The 26,063-nt window shown below is 40.6% G+C and overlaps 1 protein-coding gene across 4 annotated transcripts in view; it reads left to right on the forward strand.

The window, feature by feature from the left end:
* The window catches only part of ARHGEF26 (Rho guanine nucleotide exchange factor 26), a 137,099-nt gene extending 113,461 nt beyond the window's left edge, over positions 1-23,638 (forward strand). For 2 of the 4 annotated variants that reach the window (XR_012430809.1, XR_012430808.1), the window contains exons 13-16: positions 6,046-6,255; positions 19,004-19,071; positions 20,314-20,418; positions 21,169-21,632. Coding sequence is in view for 2 of the 4 variants with exons in the window: in XM_005546153.4 (XP_005546210.3) it covers positions 6,046-6,255; positions 19,004-19,071; positions 20,314-20,418; positions 21,169-21,311 (526 nt within the window). In the remaining 2 variants the exon portion in view is untranslated. Of the gene's footprint in view, positions 1-6,045; positions 6,256-19,003; positions 19,072-20,313; positions 20,419-21,168 lie in introns of all 4 variants that reach the window. The other 2 variants (XM_005546153.4, XM_074031294.1) reach the window with 1 other exon arrangement.
* Positions 23,639-26,063: the final 2,425 nt, after the last annotated feature.

A 26,063-nucleotide genomic window follows, 5' to 3' on the forward strand; every position in this document is an offset into this window, starting at 1 on the left:
CTAAGGTATGTACATGTTTAACAGCACCTCTCTGACCACAAGGCAAGCCCTTATAGGTCTGTATCCTGCAGAAAGACCTGCCTTGTCACTTGCTTTTTCTTCACAACTCTTATGTACCCAGAGCTTGGGTCCAAGGAAGTATCCTGGTTTAAGGAGTGAGATTGGGATCCACATTTTAAAAAATATTTGATGTTTCCCCAAATGTCCCAGTATTATTTATTGATTAACTCATTAATTTTTTAGAGATTTGAAATGTCACCTCTGTATCCCCAGACATGTCTGTGTCAACTCGTGAACCCACTATTCTGCTTCACAATCCATCAGTCAACTCATGCCCTTGTCCCAGTCTTTGAATTTCTGCAGCTTTACAGTATGTTTTGATACATCATAAGGCTAGTTTATTCTTTTTTTTTTCAGTCTTTCTGGATATTTCTGCATGTTTATTTTTTCTGTGTTTTACAGTCAGCTCAACTATTTCCACTCCCCGCCATCTCTCAAAAAACTCTTGCTTGTGTTTTCACTGGGTTGTGTTTAAATTATATATTAACTGAGGAAGAATTGATATCTTGATAATATCAAGCTTTTCTATTTATTACTTTGAGCCTTCTTCTAAAATTGTTTAAGGTTATCCACATATAGAAGAAACCTGTTAAGTTTAATCCTAAATATATTATGTGTTTTGTGGCAATCATAAATAAAATGACATCTTCATTTTGTATTCTAACTGGGTGTTACTCATATATAGAAAAGCCATTTTTTTTTAACACCTAATTGCTTTACTGAATTCACTGTCACTTGGTAGTATATTTTCAGTCAATGGTGTCGTCTGCAAAGAGTTAGTTGTTAGAGGGCAGAAAAGACATTCCATTATCAGGTAGTCACTTCAGTTGCATCCTTAAGCAGCCACAGACACCTAGAGTGATGATAGCCATCACTCTATGTATTTTTGATTAAATTCTTGATTTTTACTTTTACTTGTAAAATGGTTCAACCTTGCAGAAAATTATCAAACATGAATATACCTATCATCCATATTTAACAGATACTTTTTGCCATATTAGTGTCAGATCCCTCCTTTTAAACAAAAAAACTATATAAAACACTTGAGATTACCCAAAGTCCTTCCACCCTCAGCCTTTCTTCCTCCTCTTCCCCAGGGCACCTACTTGGCTGAAGTTGGCGTCTCTTATTCCTGTGCTAACTACTGCATATACATATGTGTAGCTTTGGTATTTTAAAAATGTATGCAAGTTGTACGCAAAGTTTTAAATGTTTTCCTGATTTCAAAGTAATAAATATATGCTCAGTCTGAAAATTCTAACCTTTATAGAAATTATGGGACAGAAACTTAAAGGGCTTCATAATAATCTCCTTAAGAAAGCCAGTGTTTACAATAAGGTGTATCATTTTTCTGCCTTTGATGTTGCGTTGCGTATAGTAGAACCAAACACTGTCTGACTTGCTTAACAAAGAATGCCCTCCAGAGAAAAAAATAATTAGAATATGTGTTTACCATCATATCCTGTTATCTGCTAGTAGTTCTTTATGTTGTTAAAAACAAGAAAAGAAAGAAATCTCAACAAAGGTTACTAGGACCTTAAGTGGATTTCAACAGAGAAACCCATCACTGTTTACACTCCAAGCAACAGACTTCTATAGATTTGATTCAGTTGAAGCACCTGATAGGAGCTGCTGCTTGCACAAAGCAGACGCCTTGATGAGCAGCTGGTAAACTTGGAGCACATATAAGACAATCAAAGGAAGTCTCCATATAAACTTCTCCATGCAAGGAAAGATGGTTTTTCCATTTGCCCTTTTCTGAGCACTTTAACTTCCTCATTATATGTTCCAAATTGTTTCAGAGACTATGTAAACCATATGTTTGTGAAGTGATAGAGACAAACATGGGGAAGTCTGATTAGCGTCAGCTTCCCTCAGGAAGGGAGTTTCTTTCCCAACCCTGTTTAGCCTGCTCCATACTTATTGGACATGGGATAAGTAAGCAGGCATGGGAAATGGGCTTTAAACAGCTGCACCTGGCTGTAGAGTTGCCACTCCTCTTTCTACTGAAGCACATGTTTTAATAGTTACTCTCTATTAAGAGGAGAGATAGTAGGTGCTGGCTGACAGTAAGAGAATGAATTTCATTCAGTGTTTCAGTATTCATTCAAACCTTCATGAGATCAAGTGTGTGAATGCGTATGTGCGTGTGTGAGAACACTCAAGAGCTAACAAGCAAGAGTGAGCTGCTTTTCAGTTTTTGTTCTTTTTTTTTCAGTCCTTTTTTTCTTTCAGTTTTTGTCTCACTGGGTTTGAATTAGGTAGCCAACAAGGATAAATAATCTGTTTACTTCACTACTATTAAATGGAATCATTTCTTTTTATATTAGATTCCCTAGGAGAGCAGTAAAGAAGGTATAAACACCTACATTATTTATTACATAATGCAGAAGTTTACTAGCCTAGACTAAATAATGATGTTGGATATTGGATGATAGTAAATCACTTTAAAAACAAACAAACAAAAAGGCCAACATGTTTCCTGCATTTTATTTTGGACCCGGAAGTCCAGTGGGCCAAGTTCCTTGTTCAGGCATATTCAATGGCACACCTGTGCAGATGTGTGGAAATAAATAATTGAGGTGAAATCATATAGCTATGATTAGGGCAGCCACAGTTTATCATTCAAACTGGACATTTGAGAGGACTACAGGCATAGTCTGAGCCCAGCAGCCATCCTGGGTCTTAATCAGTGGCATTGTAGTTGTCATTGCTTGAGAGAACAATTAATAAACATTTTTTAAAAGTATCTACTTGTGTCTTTATCTCCCAAAGACAAAAAAATAAAGCATTGATGACTCTGAAAATTGAAAGGGAAAAAAGCTGGCTGGGTGTGGTGAATCGGGCCTGTAATCCCAGTACTTCGGGAGGCCGATTACTTGAGATCAGGAGTTCCAGACCAGCATGGCCAACATGGTGAAACCCTGTCTCTACTAAAAATACAAAAATAGCCAGGCATGGTGGCGCACGCCTGTAATCTCAGCTACACAGGAGGCTGAGGCAGGAGAATCACTTAAACCCGGGAGGCGGAGGTTGCAGTGAGCTGAGAGTGCACCATTGCATTCCAGCCTGGGCAACAGAGCGAGACTCCGTCATTCTCTCTCTCTATCTCTCTCTCTCTCACTCACTCTCACACACACACACACACACACACACACTTAACTGGTTTATTCATATTAACTTATATTCATTTTCTATGAATGCTTGGTCTTGAATTCTATTGGGATAACTTGATAGGTGAAACCACTTTATGTTGACAACTTTTTAGAATTTGAGTCATCTCAAATGATGACTTTATAGCATATCCATTTCTTTGGCTTTCATTTCTTGGGAAATACCTACGATACCTACGCACATGTCATTGTTTAGGGCCTTACCCCACATTCACAATATTAGGTTGCTTCCATTTATCTTTCTGAAGCAGAACTTTTTAAGCAGAAACAGGTGCCTTTGACTAACAGGTTGTGTTTTTTAACTTGTAAATTGGACCAAAAGAGTAATCAAAAGGGTCAGAGAGAAAATAGTAACAAGAAAGCCTCAGTTCATCCTCTTTTTCTCTTTGTTTTGATGCTGCTGTTGTTGAGGTTTTGTTATGTTTTATCCTGGTTTTTGGTTTTTATCTTGAGTCCTATGCTGTTAAATGCATATCTGATATAGTATCTATACAACATGATAAACTTGTTCTATGCTGCTAAAAATTGACTGCTTTGTTTCTAGTAAACATAGTCTTTTAAAAAATAACCATATTTGTTTGTAAAGCGTGTTATTCACCTTTCTCTTTTTATAAACATCATGTCTACTTTGATAAGTCTCATTCTGGATGTGAGAAATATTTGACATATCCAGGTGTGGGTGTGCTGGTCTGCAGGCAGTCTCAGGAGAGCGTTGGAGATAATCGTGCTACACAATCTTTTAATTAATACAGATTGCTATCTTGGGAACAATTAGGCTTGATCAGAAGGCAATATTTTGCTTTTATAGATAACTGCATTTGCTGTTTTTTGAGGGGAGAATCTATCAAACTAAATTTTAGAAAAAAAAAATGAAGTTTTTCAAGGAGCATTACAAGGGAGTGGTTGACAGGTAGATGTCCATTCTGAGGAAAATAAATTCCAAGAAATCTTGAGCAAAGTGACCTGTTCTGAAATTCCTAGTGTACTTGACTTTGCACAAGGATTTTTCTTTTCTCTAAGCTCCCCGGACATCATTCATTTGCATTTATTATTAAATAAGGCAATTATTCGATATTCCTAGCGTATATTAGAATTTATTGCATATTCATCCACTTTTGTGACAATTATTTATTGAGCACTCTCTTGTTTACCCGCAAGGGTGCGGGTGCAGAATAGAGGAAAAGCTGTGTGTAACCAAGTTCAGGATTTGCCAGGCAAGTACAGTCAAGGAGATGAACATGTATGCAAGACGTGATTTAACTAGGTACCAAGAAATCCAAGCTAGGTAATTTAATATGCATGAACAAGAGGACACGAGGGAATTAAGGACAGGGGGAAAAGTTGTAGAGTCAATGGGTTGTAAGAACTGGTGGGTTAAATAATGGTTGGTGTTGAGGATTAGAGGAGGAGAGTTGGAAAGAAAGGCTGTGCTGGTTAGAGAGAGGTACGTTTGACACTGCGATTACAGAGAGATTGTAGTTGATGGTAATGACAAGGACTAAGGTGTAACCATGGATTTGTGGCTGAAGTAGGGCAGAGAACAAGATCATTGAAGGAGAGTAAAGTCAGGGAATTGAGGGTACGGGGTAGTGGAAAGATCCTTTACAGGAGAGTTCAAGAAAGAAGTCGTGTTGGGGACTTGATGTAAATGACCGAGAGAGAGAGAAGGAGAGAGAGAGAGAGAGAGAGAGAGAGAGAGAGAGTGTGTGTGTGTGTGTGTGTGTGTGTGTGTGTGAAGTATAATTGGAGAAAGACAGAGAGCCAGCAGTGAAACTCAAGGGAGAGGATCGGGAATGATCCAGGGGTCTATAATGACTGTGGTTGTGAGTTAGAGACTGATGGCATGAGCTTCAAAGCTGATGATGTTTCAGGAGGAGGAAGCGATCATTGTCTAGAAGCAAGAATAAAAAGCAAGCAGGCAGAGAGCTCTCAGGAGATGCCTTGTTCTCTAGGGAGAGACATGTTTCTTTTAAAGCAAGAACGTGAAGGGAGGGTTCAGAGATGAGGCCAAGTATTTAGAAGACTTTACTAGATTCCCTAAATGAAGGAATTGCATTCCCAGAGGGTACAGTGGAAAGGGTTCAGGAACCAGCTGAGGAGTGGAAAAAGTTGGGGCCAGACTGGGCATGTTCACAGTGCGATGGGAATGGGAGTGCAGGAGAAAGAAGGATATTGGGGGTCCTGAGCCTAATCAGGAGTAGAGGGCATAATGAGATTAGTCCTAGTGGTTTCTGAAACAGGTGGTGAGGCTCTGAGTGTGGGACAAAAGGATGGGTTGGGTGTCTTGCCAGAAACAAGCAGACCTCTGGGACTCTTCTCTCCAATGCATGGTCATTTGGAGATGGGGAGTTTGGGGGGTGAGGTCTTGTTTCCCAGAGCATGAGTAGATTTGGGGCTCCTCCTTCATTCTACAAATAGAGATGTGGAAGCTGGGGAGGTATACCTGCTGGAGCATTACCAAGATGCATGCAAGGATGCAAGGACCACTTATTATAACAGTTCCAGGATGAGGTCAAATGAAACCTAGAGGGTTTCATTTTTTTTTTTTTTTTGTATTACTTTTATACTTGAGATGCAATTTAGTATGTTACATACATAAAAATAGTAATTAGGTTTAATTGGAGGGGGTTACATTGATTCATAATCAGTAGATAGAATTTGAATTCCAATTCATAGTTTAAAATAAGTCATTCTCTCCCTCTCCTTCCTGCCTACTCCTTGCTGTTTCCACCAAAATGTGCCTTGAAAACTGACAATGTCACAGTCTTATCTGGCTGAATAATTGACATGTTCTTTTCCCTTTCCTTTATAGTGAAGAAAGTTATAACGTCAATGATTATTCCTTAAGAGATCAGCTCTTGGTGGAATCTTGTGACAATGAAGAGCTTAATTCTTCTCCAGGGAAGAACAGTTCCACAATGCTCTATTCAAGACAGAGCTCTGCCAGTCACCTCTTTACTCTGACAGTCCTTAGTAACCATGCGAATGAGAAAGTGGAAATGCTGCTAGGAGCTGAGACGCAGTAAGTATATGTGGGGAAAGGATCGGAATATCTGATGGTATCTCCCTGACCTGATTTCCTTTGGTTTACAGACTCCCTAAAAAACAGCAGCTACTATTCATGTTTTTGTTGAGCACCGACTGTTCGCTAAGCGCTACGACTGGGTGCTTTTTACAGATGTTCTTCTTTTCATTGTAATCGTCTTATAGGAGATGGATGTTGTTATTTTTGTCCCTATAAGTCCTGATAGATGCACTGTGCTTTAGGTGTTTTTATAGAGTGATTTAAAAATCATTTTACTTTTTTTATTGACAAAGAATATGATACACTATCCTTAGGGAATATGACTCAACTGGTAGTTTGAGTCTAGGCCATAAGCCCTCTTAGGTAATGGAATTGAGGTCATTTCTCAGTCACCTACCTTCAACCAGAGAGCAGAAAGCCCAATGATTTCTGTCAAAAGAGCTACCCAGTTTATGGAAATATACTGATAAATCCTCTTTCTAATCTAGAGCTTATGCAAGACCAAAACAGGCATCCTGTTTGTGCCTGCAGTTTCGCCAGCAGTTAGTGTGCAGTTAGTTCTCGCATTGGATGAGTAGCAGTGAGGGTTAACTTTCAAGTTCACCTTCGTGATTTTTTGGTGGTGATTTTAAAGCTAACTGACCAATTTATTTGTTTAGAAACTGGAAACTTACTCTTGCAATAATCATCATGGGCAGATGTTATATTGGGTCAGAGAGTGGAGCAGTGGAGGGAAAGGAGAAGTTCCCTAATTCTTTGTCCTGTCAGATTCCTGCCTCCCACTCCATGTCTGCCAAAGTTCCTAAATGATGTGGTTCAAATGGATCGGCACCTAATGAGTAACAACCCTAAAACTGTAGGAAGATCTTAGAGAAAGTGATCCCAGAGAGGTATCTTCGCCTTAAGACAGATTTTATCAGTGTTCCTAGATGATTAAAGAAAATATTAAAGAAAAATTATTCAAGGACACTTGCTAAAGCACAGTAAGGCTGGCTTTATTCAAGATCATCTTAATAGGTGGAAGGACCATTGCAGCAAGGTCTTCAGTGGGGGAGACAGATTGGGCTCAACTTCGAATCCAGCATGGGCCAGTGGGAATTTACAGCCATGGAGCAGGATGGAGGTCAGTGGATGGAAACTCACTAAGAGGAAATATCAGGGATAAGGGCGATTCTGGCTAAACTAACCAAACAGGATTCTTGCTGAAGACAGGCCAGAGTAATTAGACATCATAACCTCTGGGATGATGGAGAATAATGAATCTGATTATCAGATATTGAGGATGGAGTAGGGGATATTCTTGCCAAGCTGACTTAGTAGGGTTCTTTGCTGAAACTGGATTTTATGAAGAAGTGTACAGATGAGCCTAGGAGAAGGTACAGAAATCTAACTAAAGTTTGGCCAAGCAAAGAATCTTTGTCAAGAGACATAAGAAAAATGTGAAAATTACAAGGCATCCGCATAAAATGTCAAGTTATTGCATATCTTTTGGCACTAGAAGTAACATTTCACAGGCTGGAGAAAAACAAAGACAGGTTGGTGAAAGCTATAGAATATTCCAAATGAACTGGAGAGTTCACCGAGGTAATGAAAAAAGCAATGTATTTCATAAGGCTACGGCTAACCGTAGAGAGTGATTCCTCTGATGGATCTGGGCAAAGTCTTCTGGAAAAGATTCACCGTCGTAAATGTCATTAAAAACATTCATAATTCATGGGAGGAGATCAGCATGTCAACATGAACAGGAGTTGGGAAAAGTTGATTGCAACTCTCATGGATGACTTATGAGGGGTTCAAGACTTCAGTGGAGGAAGCAACTGCAGATGCAATGGAAACAGTGAGAGAACTAGATTTAGAAATGGAGACTGAAGATGCAACTGAATTGCTGCAATCTTATAATACAACTTGAACAAATGAGGAGTTGCTTCTTCAGGATGAGCAAAGAAAGTGAAGTTGCTGCGAGCATTGTTGAAATGACAACAGAGGATTTAGAATATTGTGTAAACTGAATTGATAAAGCAGTAGCAAAGTTTGAGAGGATTGACTCCAATTTTGCAAGAAGTTCTACAGAGGATAAAATACTATCAAACAGCATTGCATGCTATACAGAAATCTTTCATGAGTGAAAGAGTCAATTGATGCAACAAATTTCATTGTGGTCTTAATTTAAGAAATGGCCACAGCCACACAAACCTTCAGCAACAATCACCCTAGGTAGCAACCATAAAAAAAAAAGAAAAGGAACTTCATCTTCATGTGTTTGTTTACAAAACAAACAAATGCCTTTCTCTGAGGTCTCAGAGTTCTTCCCCTAAAGGTGCTGGAAAGCGCTGATGGCATTTCAAGCTTGCAGCTCTGGGGAGGTGAGCTTGGGTGGGCGTGTGCTTGCTTGTCTGTGAGGTAACCAGCAAGTGACATACCCAAGACCAGGGCCAAGGGGAGGCATTACTTGAATTCCAAAAGTGGTTTAAACCCCTTCGCCAGTGAGGACAAACCTAGACTTCCTTTGTCTGGGGAAACTTTTCCTCAAAACAGAATTTTTAGTATGCCTGTGCTTTCAATTTTATATGACTTTAAGGATGAGAACGACTTAAACACTTTGGAAATTAGTACTTTTCCAGTGTTCTAGAGAATTCTCAGAAACTAGTGACTTCCCTTTCCCCATATAGTTAGTAATGGTGAAAGTGTTGCTGGTTTTGCCTTGTGTTTTCCTTTTCTTTCAGTTTACAAGGCTTGTTTGTTCTTTATTCAGACTTTGCCAACATCTCAACAGAGATTTTCCTGACTGTCTCATTCATAATTTATGTAATCTCCACCACTCGTTTCTGAGATGATTCCAAGAGAGTAGGAGGTGAACTGACACGTCCAGTTTATTTTCACGCCAAGGCTAAATCCTTTCCTGGGACATTCTGTAGCATTTGTTCCATCCTTTTGCCTTTTAATCTTGCCAAAGACTGAATGGTTGTTCGTTTCCTCAATCAGACATGTTCTCAGAATATTTAGTCATGTCACTTGGAAACCCATGGGTCTGACTCATATTTGTAGTTCTTTAATTAATAGCAAGAGGACATTCCAGAAGGGGCATGGGACAGAGGTCTCCTTGGGTACAGAAGGAGTGACTCTCTCGTTCTCTTTGCTCTCCCTGCCCCCACCCTCAATTACAGTTGAGAAGTAAATAAATGGACATGCTTTTAAGACATAGAATAGTATTGGTGTTGAAAAATATATTTAACAACTAAAGACTCACTTTCTTTAAAAAAAAAAAAAAGACTATTAAAAAACCTGGCAAATTGTTACATGCCATGTTTGCAAATATGCAGGTTAGCTCTGGATACCTAGTTTTGAGCAATTAGAGCTTTGACGTGCATAGAATGTGTTCCAAAATTTGTGAAATGCATCAGTAAGTATATATTGTTTAGGTTTTCTTTCTTTTATGTCTGTGTGGTTAATATGGTTCATTGTCAATCTAGCTGAAGAAACAAGGTTTTGACCACCGCTCTAGCCTTAAGTAATTGAAGAACTTCAGACCAGTCAGGTATATCTTTTCACTACTTACTCTTTGACCTGAAAAATAATGAATTTTACACCTAAATATTTATCTTCTTTGAAAACCTGTTGTCACTAAAGGCCACCAGAGGATATACCACATGTAAAATCAGCAGTAGGAGGGGTGCAGCTGTTTGGCACAAGGACAGTTTGACTTCAGAAGACAATGAAATTGTGGAAGAAAAATCAATGGCTTTGATTACATAAAGAATGCAGAAATGCTCACCGAAAGGAGATGAGGCAAATAGTGAGCATCTGGGATGTGCCAGGCACTGAGCCAGCTGTAGAGCATGATGAAGGGACCCATGGGTGTTTCTAGAGGAGGATAGAATTTTGAGCTGAAGAAAGCATATACGTAAGGTGATCAGACATCTTGGTTTTCCCAGAATCAGTGATTCAAGTTTAGGTCTGTTGTCCTGGTGAAATTATGAATGATTCTCTTTTTGACTCTCAAAAGGTCCTTGTTTACACAATGAAATATATAATGACCCTAATTATGTATAATTATAATAGTATATAAAATAAAATATTATCAATAACAAATTATAAATATATACACATATTTATAATTATATACATGGTCCAGCTCCCTCATTTTCTTCCCCCATGTGAAGTGAGACTCACAAAGGCCATACAGGAAGTGAGTTATTGCCAAAGCTGGAACTAGAATCTGGCCTTCCTGACAGTCTAGCACACTCTCTAGTAACAAATTTTAATCTTTTTATGGAGAAGCTGCCAACCAGTAGGCTGTTCCACCCCCACTTCGCTGCTCAGTTTGGCTTGTTCTGGATTTGGAAGGAAAACTCCAGGAAGTCAGTTGCCATTAACTGTGAGAAACTACTAAAATACATAATATTTTAAGCCCAAAGACTTTGTTATTTTTTATTTTATTAAGATAGAGGTTCACTCTGTCACCGGGGCTGGAGTGCAGTGGCATGATCTCAGCTCACTGCAACCTCCCCCTCACGAGTTCAAGTGATTCTCCTGCCTCAGCATCCCAAAGAGCTGAGATTATAGGTGCTTATCACCACGCTTGGCTAATTTTTTTATTGTTAGTAGAGACGGGGTTCACCGTGTTGGCTAGGCTGGTCTCAAACTCCTGACCTCAATTGATCAGCCCGCCTCAGCTTCCAAACGTGCTGGGATTACAGGCATGAGCCACTGTGCCTGGCCAAAATACATAGGCTTTAAAAAGGAAAAAGGTTGTGGAAACCTAGATGTTAAATTTAGGGTATCATATGGGTTGGAATATTTTATAATAAAATGCAAAATAGATATTGCATCCCCAAAATTATTTTCCATGTTAAACTTCCTTTTTTGTTCCTTTGCCTGTGTTTTTCATACTTCCTGGAGTGCCCTCTTCAGGCCTCCTCAGGTGGCCAGGTAGGTCCTATTAGGGCCCATGTCAAGCCTTTCCTCTGCTGAGGAACCTCTCAGTACCGCACACTGCAGTCTCATCCTGAGAATGCCCAGTGCTCGCTGTGTGTGACACTCTTGTCAGTTCACTTTCCCCTCATGTTTTCTGTCTCACCCACCCTCCAGTGTATGACTCCAAACCCCCAGCCTACTCCTACATCCTTCCTTCCCTTTACAGAACTTCTCAAGAGAGTGGCCTTCGTTTCTCCGGATTAATTAATTCAGTGGATTTTTGTCAGGCACCTACTTCCCGTCAAGTGCTATTCTCAGTGCTGGGATGTAGCAGTGAAGCATACAGAGATCAGATCTCTGCTCTTAGGCTTATATCCAAGTGAAGAACCGATCCCCTTGGGCTTCCTGCTTTTAGGAAGATGACTGGATGGATGGAAGCTTTTGCCAGTCTGCGTGGGCAAATGGCCTGCAATGAACTGGGATGTTGGGAAAGCATTTCTTCTTGATCCAGTTAAAAATATAGGATCATTTCAGGTAGTGGTAAGTACCTAAAGCTGGTGATATGATCTGGAGTGAGTGCTAATTGGGGGGTGGTAGGGATATGTACTCTAACTTAGGTGGTGCAGAAAAAGTTCTCTTAAGAGGTGATATTTGAGCCTTGAGTGAAAAGGGGGAGTCAACCCTTAGGAAAATGCAGAGTCAGAATGTTTCACCCAAAGAGAACAGCAAGTGCAAAACCTCTAAGGAAATGAGTTTAGTGTTCTCAAACTTGGCCTGAACCTGGAGAATGTGGCTGGAGCAGAATAAACCAGGGAGAGGGTGGTGGTCAGTGGGCAGCAAAGGCCAGTTTGTGTAAGAGCAGAGCTACTCCAGTGCTCTCTGTGGGCCGTCAGTCCTCAGGTAGTTACCAGCCTGGTATGTAGGAAGCAGTTTGACATTTCTGAGGCATCAAAACTTGTGATGATTTTAACAATTGATTTTTATTGTATTTCTAAAAACGCTTGGTCCGCAATGGATTCAAGGAGAGGAGACTGGTTCTCTACCAGAGGTATTTTGAGAAGTACTGATTTAGAGCCACGTAAGTCATAGCAGGAAGTTTCAGGAACAGCAGGGGCCCTGGGGTGAGGGACAGAAGTTTCAGTGGGGCAAACAATGAGAACCCTAACCCTAATCCTGTTGGAGTAGTCGAGGGAGTCCCAGTGTTGGCTTGGACCATGATATATAAGAGGAGATAGAAAAGTTGTATTTTGGAGACAAAAACAACAGGACCAACCGATGGATTGGATGAGTTGAGGTGGCAGTAACTTGAAGAGAGGAATCGATGATACTAAGATTTTTGGCGTGAGCTGCTAGCACCATATGTTGAGTTGTTTCCTAATCAACCTTGGCGTGGCTTCTTCCTCTGGCACCCTGTTGAGGCCTCTCCATCAGATTAACAGGCTTCCTGGTTTCACACTCAGCAGTTCAATCTTCCTCTTTCTTTACCTCTCGTATTTAGTTTTATTGACCATCCAGCTCTTTCACGCTAACCCTTTTTTTTGAGATTATGTTTTTCTCAGCCTCTTATCTATGCTCTTAGTTTGCCTCTCACACCTATGGCCATTCCTCTTCTCTGTCTCTTCAAAAATGCAGCCTGTCCAGAACCAAACATCAACACTGCCCGTGGCTTTCCCCGACACACACATTTCTGTAAATGGTACCATTGACACTGTTTTGTGTTATCCAGTCTGGAGACTTGGTGCTGTTTTTGATGCTTCTGTGTCAGAACAGATCCATCATCTGCCAGTTCTTCCTGTGTAAAAGTCTATTTCATCTTTCCACATCTTTCCATTCCACTGCCTCCTTCCTAGGTCAACCAGATCACTTTTGAACTACCCCGATGACCTCCTAGCCATTCTCCTCTCCCATCAATACAGTACTGTTTTATCACCAATCCCTCAGCTCAGCTCTAATCTTCTCCTTTCCTTGCTTTGTACATAGCGAGTGAGTTCCCAGTAAATATTTTTGGGATTCGTAAATATTATAACTAGCTTTTCTCTATCCAAGACAAGGTAGAAGAGTAACCGGGTGTGGAGAAAAACTGCTTCCTATCTGTCTCTATTTACTGCCCTTGTTGTTACTGCTGGAGCAAGTTTTTCCCAAATTTTACTTGTTTTTCAATGTTTGCTATTAAGGATTCAGTCAGTGTTTTTTGGGATGTACATCTAAGTCATGTATACTGTGTTATATCTGTTTGTCCATGACAGGCCCTAAGTCATGGTATTGTTAATGAGACAATAGTCTGCGAAAAATACAAAAGCCTACCCTTTATAAAAGGACAAAAGAAGAATGTTTTACCACTGTCATTCCTTTTTCCCTCTGGGTCTTTCAAGAGGAATGTGGGAGCCAGAGAGCCCCCTTTGTCTGCCTTCATTAAAATGAAGCACAGACAGCTGCAGCTGGCACACACAACAGGCTGTGGCAAGTGGAATCCTTGGCTTCCTGCATTTGCAGTAAAATTTAGATGTCATTTGGGTGTAGTGTATACCGTCATGAAACATCTAGGACATGTTCAGTGATGAACATAAACTTTCTTCACTCATTATATGACAGTTATAGGATATGATGACCTTAGCCCATAATCAAATATCCTTCTCAAAATTTCTCCCTCACAGAGCTAGAAGCATAATGAATGTGGTCGGTGCTGTCAACCATCCAGACACCAATTCCTGGGCCTCCTGATAAAGGGGCATTGTTTGCAGGCAGTCTTTGAGCTTTTCCTGCTTCTGTTAATGATTTAATTAACAACAGGAAGTACATGGAATGGAATAAAATTGTAAATAGTATCTCTGACATGTTATATACTTCATCCTTTTAGAAAAATCACAACATAAAGACAGTACACATGGAAACATTGTATTTGTTGCAGGGTACAGCATTTTTTCCTTGTCAAATCTAAATTCTAAGTCCAATCGTAATCTTACATTTATCTAGTGCCTGTCAAAGGATCTGATCTTATGTAATCCTCATCACCAACCCCAACAGGACAGGTCTTTTATCAACAAGGAAACATTATTGACCTGCTTCAGGTTAACTGAAGGATTCTGGACCAGATTTTTTAGGTCTGAACTAACGTAATATGATAAACAAGAAATAATTGATTTAACTATATAGCATGTGACAAAAATCAGAATTTTAGAACTCTTAATTAGTGGGCTAGGGATATTATTTTGCTTCAGTTGGATTTTTTTAAATTTGGCAAATTGAGCTGATAATCTAGTTGTTTAAGGCATTTTTAATGACTTTTTTTCACGCTGTGGGCTTTCTTTCATGGATCAGTTTTCTGAACTAATCTGGTTGAATTGAATGTGCAAGGGAATGAACAAAAACAGCTATCTTCACAATGCTATTCTTTACAAAGGTTCGAAGGACTTTTTTCAAAGGCCACGGATATAGAAAATTCAAAAGGAACCAAAGGTAAATGTGTAGGCTGTGAGAAGAAACACAAAAGGTAACTGGTCAAATGCCATTTTGGGAGGGATAAGAGGAAGGTTAAAGAGCAACTGAGGGTTCTTTTTTTCTATTGAGAAATCAGGAAAACCCTGTTAAGTGATGGAGTCCTCAGCCTGTGTTCTGTTCTGTGCAGCCTCACCTGCAGCCCTGCCTCTGTGATTTCAAAGCCTGCTTCCTACTTTCTCAGTATGTATCTGTCTTTTGTAGCTGATGCCTGGTATTCCATAAGAAGTGAGACTTTGCTGTATCTTTGACCTTCATGCAATTAACTCTAAACCTGCTGTGCATAATTAATTATATGAGAGAGAGAACAAGGTGCTACCACAGCTGATAGAAAACTGTAGAAACATCATTTCATGCCATGCATGGAGATTGAGGTTATGAAAGGACTGCATTTATAGATATTTAAGTTCAAAGAGTCTCTTCTCCATTTAGTCTTCTCTCTCTGCCTAGGGCAAACGTTTTGGCAGAGTGTTCCATTTCAGCACACTGCACGCTGTGTTGGGTTTTGTTGAGTGTTTTCTGCTCTGTGTGTTCCTTCATATTGCGGGCGGTGAAAAGCCAGGGAGTCCAGCGTATTCACTCTGCACCCCTGCCCAGCTCAGGGCCTGTGCAAAGTGAATGTGGGTGGAGGAAGGAGCGGTCGGGTGAGTCTTGAAAGTTGATATGCTGCAGATGGGCTTCAGTGCAGCATTGCTTACTCTGTCCCTTTGGGCAAAGGGAAAAGTCTGTGAACTGGCTGTGTGGTAGATTGTGAATTCATCTCGATTGTTTTGTATCAATATGTCCCTGGAGAAAATAGATGTCTGTGAGTGAGCCCTAGACTTCAGAGCTAAATTTAATAGTAGGTAAGTCGGCCGGGCGCGGTGGCTCAAGCCTGTAATCCCAGCACTTTGGGAGGCCGAGATGGGCGGATCACGAGGTCAGGAGATCGAGACCATCCTGGCTAACACGGTGAAACCCCGTCTCTACTAAGAAATACAAAAAACTAGCCGGGCGAGGTGGCGGGCGCCTGTAGTCCCAGCTACTCGGGAGGCTGAGGCAGGAGAATGGCGTGAACCCGGGAGGCGGAGCTTGCAGTGAGCTGAGATCCGGCCACTGCACTCCAGCCTGGGCGGCAGAGCGAGACTCCGTCTCAAAAAAAAAAAAAAAAAAAATAGTAGGTAAGTCTATGCCCTGGTTTTTCCTGTCCCTAAAATCCATCTTACAACAGCTTAGTTCCTGCTTTAGAGATGTAGTGCTCTCTGCTTCATAGCTGGGGAGCTTTTTTTTTTTTTTTTTTTTTTTCTTCCTGAGACAGAGTTTCACTCTTGTCACCCAGGCTGGAGTATAATGGCGCACTCTCAGCTCACCGCAACTTCCGCCTCCCAGGTTCAAGCAATTCTCTTGCCTCAGCCTCCTGAGTAGCTGGGATTACAGGCATGCACCACCACGCCCAGCTAATTTTGTATTTTTAGCAGAGATGGGGTTTCTCCATGTTGGCCAGGCTGGTCTTGAACTCCCGACCTCAGGTGATCCGCCCACTTCGGCCTCCCAGAGTGCTGGGATTACAAGCGTGAGCCGCAGTGCCTGGTCTCTTGGCAGGCTTTTGGAAGCCCCAGGGAAAGTCCTGTGGATTTGACAGCATCTGAGATGGGGGTGAGACTGACTCAATTGAAGCAGTTTCAAGAAGCTGCTGCTTTCAGTGATAGCAACAATGAGTGTCTTGTTGTATCCTCTGGAGTCCCTGCGAGGGGCGGCCATGTCTCAGAGATGCTATTAGCATCCAGGCAGCATGCCACAGAAGTGAAAGATTTCATCTGGACTTCTGGAAACTGGCAGCAGGGCAAAGCCACTGCTGATCCTGGCCACTCAGTGCCAGAGACGGTGTCTGTGTACAGGAAGATCTGCCTCACTGGCTCTAAGTTGCTCTAAATTGCTCCGGAAGACAGCAGTATAGGCTGTGTATAACTTGTTTGGGTATGGCATAGAGAGACACAAATGGATCATTTTCGATTTCTCTTGGTGAGCAACTCTTCCTTTCATAAGGTATTTTGTTTTCGATTGGCTTTGTACTTTGGAAATTCCACTGAAGCCTGCGTAAAAAATGATCTTATTCCCAATAAAGACATGATAGCAAAGATAGAAATGTTTGCCTGGGAATTATTTTACATGAAGTTGTGCTTTGCTTATTTCTTATAGAACTATGCTACAGCCCTTTGTCTTGTATTAGAGAGAGAGGTTTTAAAAGCAAGACAGGAGCCTTGGCTTCTATATAAATTGTGCATATTACTACTTGACACACTATCTTGACCAAGGCCTAGCCTCATCTTAATCTTTGAAAATGCCTGTCTTTCAAGATCCCACAGTTTCCGCCCTTCCTGCCTTCCATCATTATTTTGTAAACACTTGCTAGGTAACACCACCTCTTTGATTTCCGACTGCCTGGGTTAGGTGTTTAACATACCAGACTTGCTTTGTCCTCTGAAAAAATAGAAATAATTTTGGTACTGTTTTCTTTTCAAGATTGTTATAAAAATTAGGTTAGATGATACTTGGAATTGTTTAGTACCATACCTGAAACATACGTGCTTCAGAATATTATTTAGAACAAGGCCCAGTTCCTGCCATTTTGGAGTTTATAGCCTGGTAAGAGAAGCAGATGAGTCAGTAAATGATTGGGCTCAATATGTGATGAGTTATATAATTCATTCATTAGCAGACGTATACTGAGCCCCTGGTATGTGGCGGGCAGTGTTGTAGAGATAATGCAGTGAACCAAATGGATAAGCTGCCTGCTTTTATGAGGCTTACTGTTGACCAGCAGTATAATAGAATTGTGCAGAGACGTGCCCTGGAAACAGGATTATCAGACTGGGATGGGGATGGAAGGATTGATTTATGTATCAGAGGAGCCCCCGCTGGAGGAAGTGAGCCTTGTGTTTTCAACACTGAGTGGATATATGTTGAGCCAAAGGAGCCCAATACAAAAGCATGTATACTAAAGGATTTCATTTGCAAAAAGTACAAAAGAAGCATGGTGATAGAAATTCCATGGTAATGAAAAACAGAAGAGCAGTTACCTTTGGACAGAGGTTGTTGATTGGAAAGAGTCAGAATGGAAATGCCTGGTGCATCTATGTCTTGGTAAGTAAACACAGCTGTACTCGCTTATGATTAACTCAGTTTATGTTACGTATGTTAAGAAATTTTAATGGCAATAATGAATGGGCTTATCTAGGTAAAAACAGAGGGAAGGAATAGGAAAGGCTGGGGCAAGGGTGCTGTGTTCCTGTGTGGTAAGTCGTCCTCTCTGCTGGGTTGGAAGGATGCACATGGGGATGAAGGTGGGGTGACAGCGACAAGCGTCTGTAGATTCAGGCTGCTGTGAGAGAAGAGACTTTTTTTCCCCAGGTGTTGGTCATGAAGCATTTTTTCTTAAGAATGTAGAGTGGCACAGTAGAAACTGACTTTGGTTTGAATTGCTTGCCTCTGAACTTCTGTCTGATCTTAGCATCCTTCAGATGGGCTTTTGGGAGGATTACGTGGAATAGTGGATGTCGAGTGCAGTGTCTGACCTGTACCTGTGTTTAATAAATACATAACAGAGTTAAAAGTATGTGTGTGGTGGGGGCAGTATTTTATTAATTGTAATTTTAATACTTGCTCAAAATAAAAAACTAGGGTGACTTCAATATGTAGAAAAGTGCTTGCTTATCTGAAACTTTTGATCCTTCAGTTGAATAATGATTTTTATGTAATTATAGCTTAATATTATATTAAAAGTATTGATCATTTTTCCTGTACTCATTAAACCATTGTAAGCATTTGGGAACAGTGTAAAAATAGCCAAAGAATTTCTCTTTTAGTCAGGCTCATATTTGGCAAAAGTTGTATGAGGGATGAGACAACTAAGTATGTCAAGTTTCTCATCTTTTCTGAAAGGTTTGAGTGTGTGGGAAGGGAAGTGAGAAGCAAGCAGAGAAATTAGTAGGATTTTTAAAAAATGAAATTAATGCTTTTGAAACATTAAACATCAAATTATAGGTATGATAAATACCTTTTGGGGTTATAATGTGTTAGTGTAATCAGCTCCTTATTAACTTTGAAACTGTCACAGGAGAAGTTCCTTTTAATCAATAATGAGCCAAGTTCATTCAGACTCTTTTGACAATGATTACTAGTCTCCGACTTATTTTAGACTTTCCAGATTATCTCTTTTAAGCTCTCACCCTGTTTTACCGTACCTCTCTGAAGAATCTCTCGTGTTCTGGGAATGGCTTTGCATTGACTGTCTAGAACACACTCCATTCTGTGTTTTTACACCTTGAATCTCAGTTGGATCTGTCCTCTGTTTTAGGAGCGAGCGAGCCCGCTGGATAACTGCCCTGGGACACAGCAGCGGGAAGCCGCCTGCAGACCGAACCTGTAAGTTCTCTCAAGGGGAAGCCCACTTGGGAACATGGACAGGCTCTGCCCCCTGCTGGACGCTGGGTTGCTAATGAGTTACACTCAATACTCAGGCCTAAGTTTCTTCCAAGGCTTCCTTCCTTCTGCTTTACACCGGAAGTGTGTGGTCCTTGTTTTGGAAGTCAGGGGGTCTGAAGTCAAATCCGAGGTGCATTTCTTTGTTGTGTTAACATGGCAAATCATTGCTTAGCATTACAGAGCCTATTTAACACCATCTGCAAGTCAGTTACACCATTATATAAAACATGGGGTTATTATGAAGATTAAGTTAAATAATCTATGTTAAAAGCCCTACTTGAACTATAAAGCTCTTAAATCTTTAGCTGTTATCAAATGGGCAATAGTTGATAATGTTTAAGCCTTCTCCATACTGACAGTCTGGATTTAAGCTGGAAAGTATTTTTAATCTAAAAGAAAATTACTTAACAATTATTTTCGACCTTCTAAGAAAGTGTGTTTCATTATTTAGAGAATTTCCGAGGTGCAGTAAAGGGTGGTGGTGTGTGCCTATTAGCTTCCTAACTGATGCTGTGGTTCCTTAGATTGTTACAGTTGCAAGGTCAAATCCACAGAATTAGGGCAAAACGTCACTATCTTGGAACACTCAAAAATTATAGCTTTAAGCTTAGATTAAAAGCCAAAATGACTGGTTTGAAAGTTCCCTAAAATCAAGCTTTGTATGAAAAAGCAAATTAAGAAGTCACATGTCAGCATTTCTGAGGAGCTCTAACATGTCTTCTCAGCTTTTGGTTGGAGCTCATTTTATTTCTAAACTTTTTTGTGGAAGCTTTCATGTGCTGCTGTTGAGATGGGGAGACACTCTGATGACAGCCAGGAGAACTGTGTCTGTTGCAGATTTTGCATGGCCTTGGCACATCAGCAGCTCTTTCATGCCTCAGTTTCCCTAATGCAAAATGGCTGTTTTCTTCTCCATTGTGTGACATGACTAATGACTCCTGATCAACCTGTTATTGAGGGGATTCATGCATCATAAAAGGCCTCGCAAATCTGAGCTTCTAAAATTCTAAAGCATATAGCCAAGCAGGGGAGCTGCTAGAAAAGACGTTCTGCTTTTTGTTTGAAGCCCAACTTGTTTCTCTCAATGCTGGGCCTGAATTGCAGAGAAAAATGAGTAAGTGTACGCCATTAGATTGCACGTTTTTTCTCTGCTACTGAAACTATGTCCTCTTTGTGCCGCAGCACTGACGCAGGTGGAAATCATTAGGTCATTTACTGCCAAGCAGCCAGATGAACTCTCCCTGCAGGTGGCTGACGTCGTCCTCATCTACCAACGTGTCAGCGATGGTGAGTGGGAGCATTCTTACTGGGCACTCGTGGTCCAGGATGCAGAGTGCTATAGACCCGAGGAGTGTCATTTTGTCATCATTGCCCATATTCCAAATCTTGACATGTTAATGTTTGAGATCGCATACATGTACTGTCTTCTCATCTCTAAGGCTAATTTTGCTGCTTCTCTGTTCTTACTCCTTTCCTCTTCCCCAAGACTTTATTTCCTAAATCAGAGGCATAAAGATGACTTGGAGAAGTGTTTTGGGGACTTTGAAACATTTGTCTCTTCCCTTATGTGCTTTCCCTTCAGCTTTCTCATGTGCATCTGCCTCAGCTATCTACACTCCACGATTGATCTAATTTGGTTTTGAATGTAGATGCAGTCATATGGTTTGTTATTCAAAAGGAAACCATGAGGTTTTTTTTTTTTTCCCCAGTCCCCCAGTGACCTAGTTCTCATATCCAAATATTCATCCTTTCAAAAATATTGTTCTTCCTGCTATCCTTACCCAAAGCCTCTCGTTTCCTAGCTCAGCCCAGGTTCAAATACTCCCAGCCTTCTCACTTAATAAGGGCCTCTGCTCATGTCCTTTCCCTGCCATGTCATTCATTCCGCCTTGAAGCCTGTCCCTGTCCCACTTTCTCTTCTCACCATAGCATCTAGCCTGGGGAGGGATGCTGCCTCTCAGCTTTTTCATATCCTCCTTGGAGCCTGGCACACTCCAAATACTTGTTGTTTGATGTGAACTCTGTTCTTTCTGACAGGCTGGTATGAGGGGGAACGACTGCGAGATGGAGAAAGAGGCTGGTTTCCTATGGAATGTGCCAAGGAGATAACGTGTCAAGCTACAATTGATAAGAATGTGGAGAGAATGGGACGCTTGCTAGGACTGGAGACCAACGTGTAGTCTCTCAGATCGTCTTTTGTTACTGCAAGATTTGCACGACACTTACCGGGCTGATTGATTCTGGGCTAGTTTTATTGTTAATTTTATCACAGCCTATTTAATTAAAAGAATGAAAACACTTGCCTTTAAGCTGGCCAGGTTGTTCCGCTCTCTCATGAGAAGAACTTGGATACAGTGAGTTTGCACAGCTCAGTTTTTACCTAACCACACACCTGCAGACCTCCTGAGGTACACAGACTAGCTGAGCAGTTCACTTCAGGGATCAGGTCATCTCTCCTCCTCCTGGTTTCACCATGTTCTGGCAATAAAAAGCACATATTATATCCTGGTTTTCTCCGTCCTTGCTTTACTAAGGTTACTGTCTCTCTTTAAACATCCTTGTATGGTTCTCCCCGTATTAGCAAGATTTTATATCTGTAAAGAATGTCCAGTTTTGTAAATATTTCCCTGCTTTTTTTTTTTTTTTTCTTTTTTTACATCTGATTCTAATGCTTTGTTAACTTCAAAAGGAACTGGTAGAGTTCAGAAGATGAGCTGTTCTGTTTTTCTAAACCTCTTCCCAGGAAAGGGACATTGACACTTGAATTTTTGTCACCTTTTTCCTCACTAGAAGGAAAGTAGAAAGCCTCACTTTAGGATTTTTTTAAAAAAATCCATCTCACCCCATGTTAGTCTTAAATAAGTATAGACTAATTAACCTAAGCTACCTTTAACAATGTAGAATTTAGATGGTTTCACATATGTGAGAAAATCCTGAATATAGGACAGGGGTCCTGCTTTTTTTCCCCCACCTCTGCCACCCTGGCTAGAGTGTAGTGGTGTGATCTTGGCCCACTGCAACCTCTGCTTTCTGGGTTCAAGTGATTCTCCTGCCTCAGCCTCCCAAGTAGCTGGGATTGTAAGAGTATGCCACCACGCCCAGCTAATTTTTGTATTTTTAGTAGAGACAGGGTTTCACCATGTGGGCCAGGATGGTCTCTAACTCCTGCCCTGAAGTGATCCACCTGCCTCTGCCTCCCAAAGTGCTGGGATTACAGGCGTGAGCCACTGTGCCCAACCCACTTTCTAAAAAAAAAAAAAAAAAAAAAAAAAATTCTTCCCGAATGAGCTGATAAAAAAACTGACGTGAGGCTGCTTTGCCTTCAATAATACCTGGTTTTCAGCTTTTCCAACTCGTTTCCAAATAGAAATTAGCTGGAACACACTATAGTACAAGGAAGGGAAAATTAGGCCTTAAAAGATACCAAGAAGTCAGCATGGTACCCAATTGAAACCTTTTGACCTTAGTGAGAATTCATTCTATTTGCACTAAAAGCCTTAACTTGCAGTATCCAGAGTCGCTCTTAACTGTTGAGTTTCTGTAGAACTTTGTCCACTAGTGCAGAGAGAGAGGTTATTTTAATAGTCGGTTTCATGGAGATGATGAAGAATGGGAGACTAAGATTGGGGAAATGATTTTTACTGGCAGCTATATATTCCCTATTTTCTTTAACAAAGGGATAAAACTTGGCAAAGTATACATTATTGGAGGACTCAAATCTGTATGTGACATGTCCCAGCTACTGTCTGCTAACTAGTTATCCAAATTGTAAAGCTACAGAAACCCAGTTGAGGGATAAGTGTGCCTGACTCACACAGCCTGCACCCTGCCACCTCGGCAATGAGCCAGTGTGGGGCACTGGGGACTTCTAACCCTTGAATTGCTCTTTTTGACCTGTGCATACATTCTAATTGTAAAATTTTAGACCGTGAGTACCTTGAGATCTGAGCAACTGTGTTAGTGAAGTAACAGCAATGGGCCACAGTGAAAGATGTGTTGGGGTTTTCAAAACAAGAATTCCGTCTCCTCTTTCATAATGTCACAGACATTTTAAAGGAGAGGCTAACAAGTTGTAATATAATCTCATGTTTTATTTAGGAAGGAAGGTAAATTTGTGCTTGCATGGGGATCATTTTGTATTATTTTTGCTAATACCCAGTTGAAGCTAAAAAGCAATTATATGAATCCTGTGAGTTAATTTATAAGAATGTTAAACAGCTTTGGAAATACGTGCATCTTATGAATCATAGCCTTATTTAGCAAGATCAATGCTGTGTATTAAAGTGTTGTTTTATGGCAAGTATTTAACACATTCAGTGTTTGATTTCAGCTGTGAATTGTCTTAACACAGTTTTTACAAACCTAGTTGTTTCTATGAACACCTGCTCTGAATTGTACATTGACTTCATTACTAAAGAACAAAAATGTTCATTTTTGTCCCAGTAAATTGAGACTGCTTGTATACTTTCAGAAAAAATGTGAATTTATAAAGATTTTGTAGATACTTGTCCTTTTGTGCTGGTGTGATTTATTTTACTCTAGGTTGTTTTCAGTTAAGTATACAGTTTCCTGGATTTTTGGCCAAGTCAGAGCTCTATTTAAAAGGTATCTGTAGCTAACATTTCAGGGGACTAAGGTTTTCTCTTTGGGTGCGTGCTGGCATCAGCTGCCCTAGAAGACCAGAACATTTTTAAGAGATGGGTCATGCTGTTTCTTCTCGTAGTTGGCATAAACCTGCAGGACTAAATCGCTTATCTTACATAGTGCACAGTTCCCTGATCCCCTGGAGCATATCCTACCATTTTGGTCACCTCGTATCTGAACCTTTGTGTTTGTGAAATTCTGCCACCTTGTGAGCCTTGGTAGAAGTGAAAAAATGACCTCTTTGACATTAGTTTTTTATTGCTGCATAACAGCAAATTACCACACACTTAGTGGCCTAAAACAATACCCATTTAATATCTCACAGTTCTGTGGTCAGAAGTCTAGAATAGCATGGGTGGGTTCTCTGCTTAAGAATTTCACAAGGCTGTAAGTGTTGACTGGCTGCTTTCTCATCTGGAGCTTGGTGTCTTCTTTCAAGCTCATTTCTGTTACTGGCAGGATTTACGTCCTTGCTGTTGCTGAGCTGAGGTCCTTGTTTGCTTGCTGGCTGACAGCTAGGGGCTGCTCACAGCTTCTAGAGGACCTTCATATCCTCACCACAGGCTCCTTCCATCTTCAAGGCAGCAGTGGCATGTTAACTCCTTTTCTCACTTGGAATCTGTTTGACTCCCTCTTAGGCTACCAGTGGGAGAAAACTACTCTGCTTTTAAATAACTTACATAATTAGGTTAGACTCATAAGTGCCTTATGACTAACTCAAAATCAAATGATTTGGGGCCTTAATTACATCTGCTAAATTCCTTTGCCATGCAATATGAAAGAATCACGGATGTAGTATCAGGGAGGGAGATTGGGGGACATCTTAGATTTCTGCCTGTAACACCTATAAAACCTTAAGATGCTTGAGGTTTAGAGTTTCCAGCATCTCTTGCAGCTAAGATACAGCTAGCTATGTGATAGGAAACAGCAATCAACTACCTCTATCTTAGAATACACCAATCAAAGGCTTCTTTCCTAGATTTTCACTCGAGCTAGTGATGGAAGAGGAAAGAGATAGTACAACCCTGGAAGTAGCAGGATGCATCCTCCTCTTCGCTCCATCCCCTATCCCAAATTACTGCTGCATTTTTCCTAGGCTTTGGCAAGCACCAGAGAGACAGAGCTACTTGGTGGTCTTGCAGTGCTAAAAAATAATCCAGGTCAGTGTTCAGTACCATTAATAACACTTCTCATGGATTCGGTCCCTAAAGGGCTTATTCTGATGTGGGAGTATGAATCTGAAAGATCTAAAACTTTGCTTTCTGGGTTTCTAGTATATTAAAGTCCTGGTAGAAGAAAACACATCCTGTCTCTGAAAGAAACCAGCATTGTCAGAACTAAGACTTCTGTTATTTCTAAAAGCAAATCGTCAAAGTTTCAGTAAACACTGAGACATGGCATTGTGATCCAGAAAAAAACACAGGGACTCTATATCATCAGATATATGATGTCTATAGAATCATCAGATATAGACATTAAAGTACTTAGCATTGCTGTTTACAGAGATAAAGCCAGAACTGAACTATATAAAGTTGCATAACAGAAGGAAAAAACCTAGAAATTATGGAACTGGGTTTAATGCCAGATTAGGTAAGAGTTAAAAGAGATATTGGGGAATGGGAAGAGAGGCTAGAAGATTCTATCCCTAAGGAAGCATGGAGAGAGGAGACCTGGAGAATGTAGGGATTTAATCAGAATCCCAGAGGAGAGCGGAGAGAGAAAGCAGCATTGGCAAGGGGACTGGACCTTTATAACCCTGTTCTGAACAGATAGAGGAGGCAGACTGTCCCCAGGAAAAGAGAGTGGTCTCGGGTAAGGTGGCTCCCTTCAGCTGAGGACAATTCCCATAGAGGGCTGATGGGTGAAGGCTGTCATCTGGTTGTACTCCCAGCACCTAAGTCAAAAAGTCCTTCAGTCCTGATGGGGGATCAGGGCAGAACATCACAACATTCACTACATGGAGCTATATCAATGTTACATAAAATGGTCTTTAGGGTAAAAGGTATCACTAGGGATAAAGTGAGTGCCTACATAGTGATGAATGTTTCATCTAATCAGGAAGATGGAGTAATTTAAATATATATTCTAGCAATAACCTGGCCTTAAATTATATGGCCTCAAACTAAAGTTGGCAGAAATATAAGAAAAAATAATTTAAAAATCATAGCATGAGACTTCAACACATCTCTCAGAATTTGATAGGAAGAACAGATACAAATCAGGAAAAGTATAGAAAATTTTAATGAAATAGTTAAACATAACAGGCATATATAGGACACTCTGCAAAC

The sequence above is a fragment of the Macaca fascicularis genome, chromosome 2, assembly GCF_037993035.2.
Source record: "Macaca fascicularis isolate 582-1 chromosome 2, T2T-MFA8v1.1".
NCBI lineage: Eukaryota > Metazoa > Chordata > Mammalia > Primates > Cercopithecidae > Macaca > Macaca fascicularis.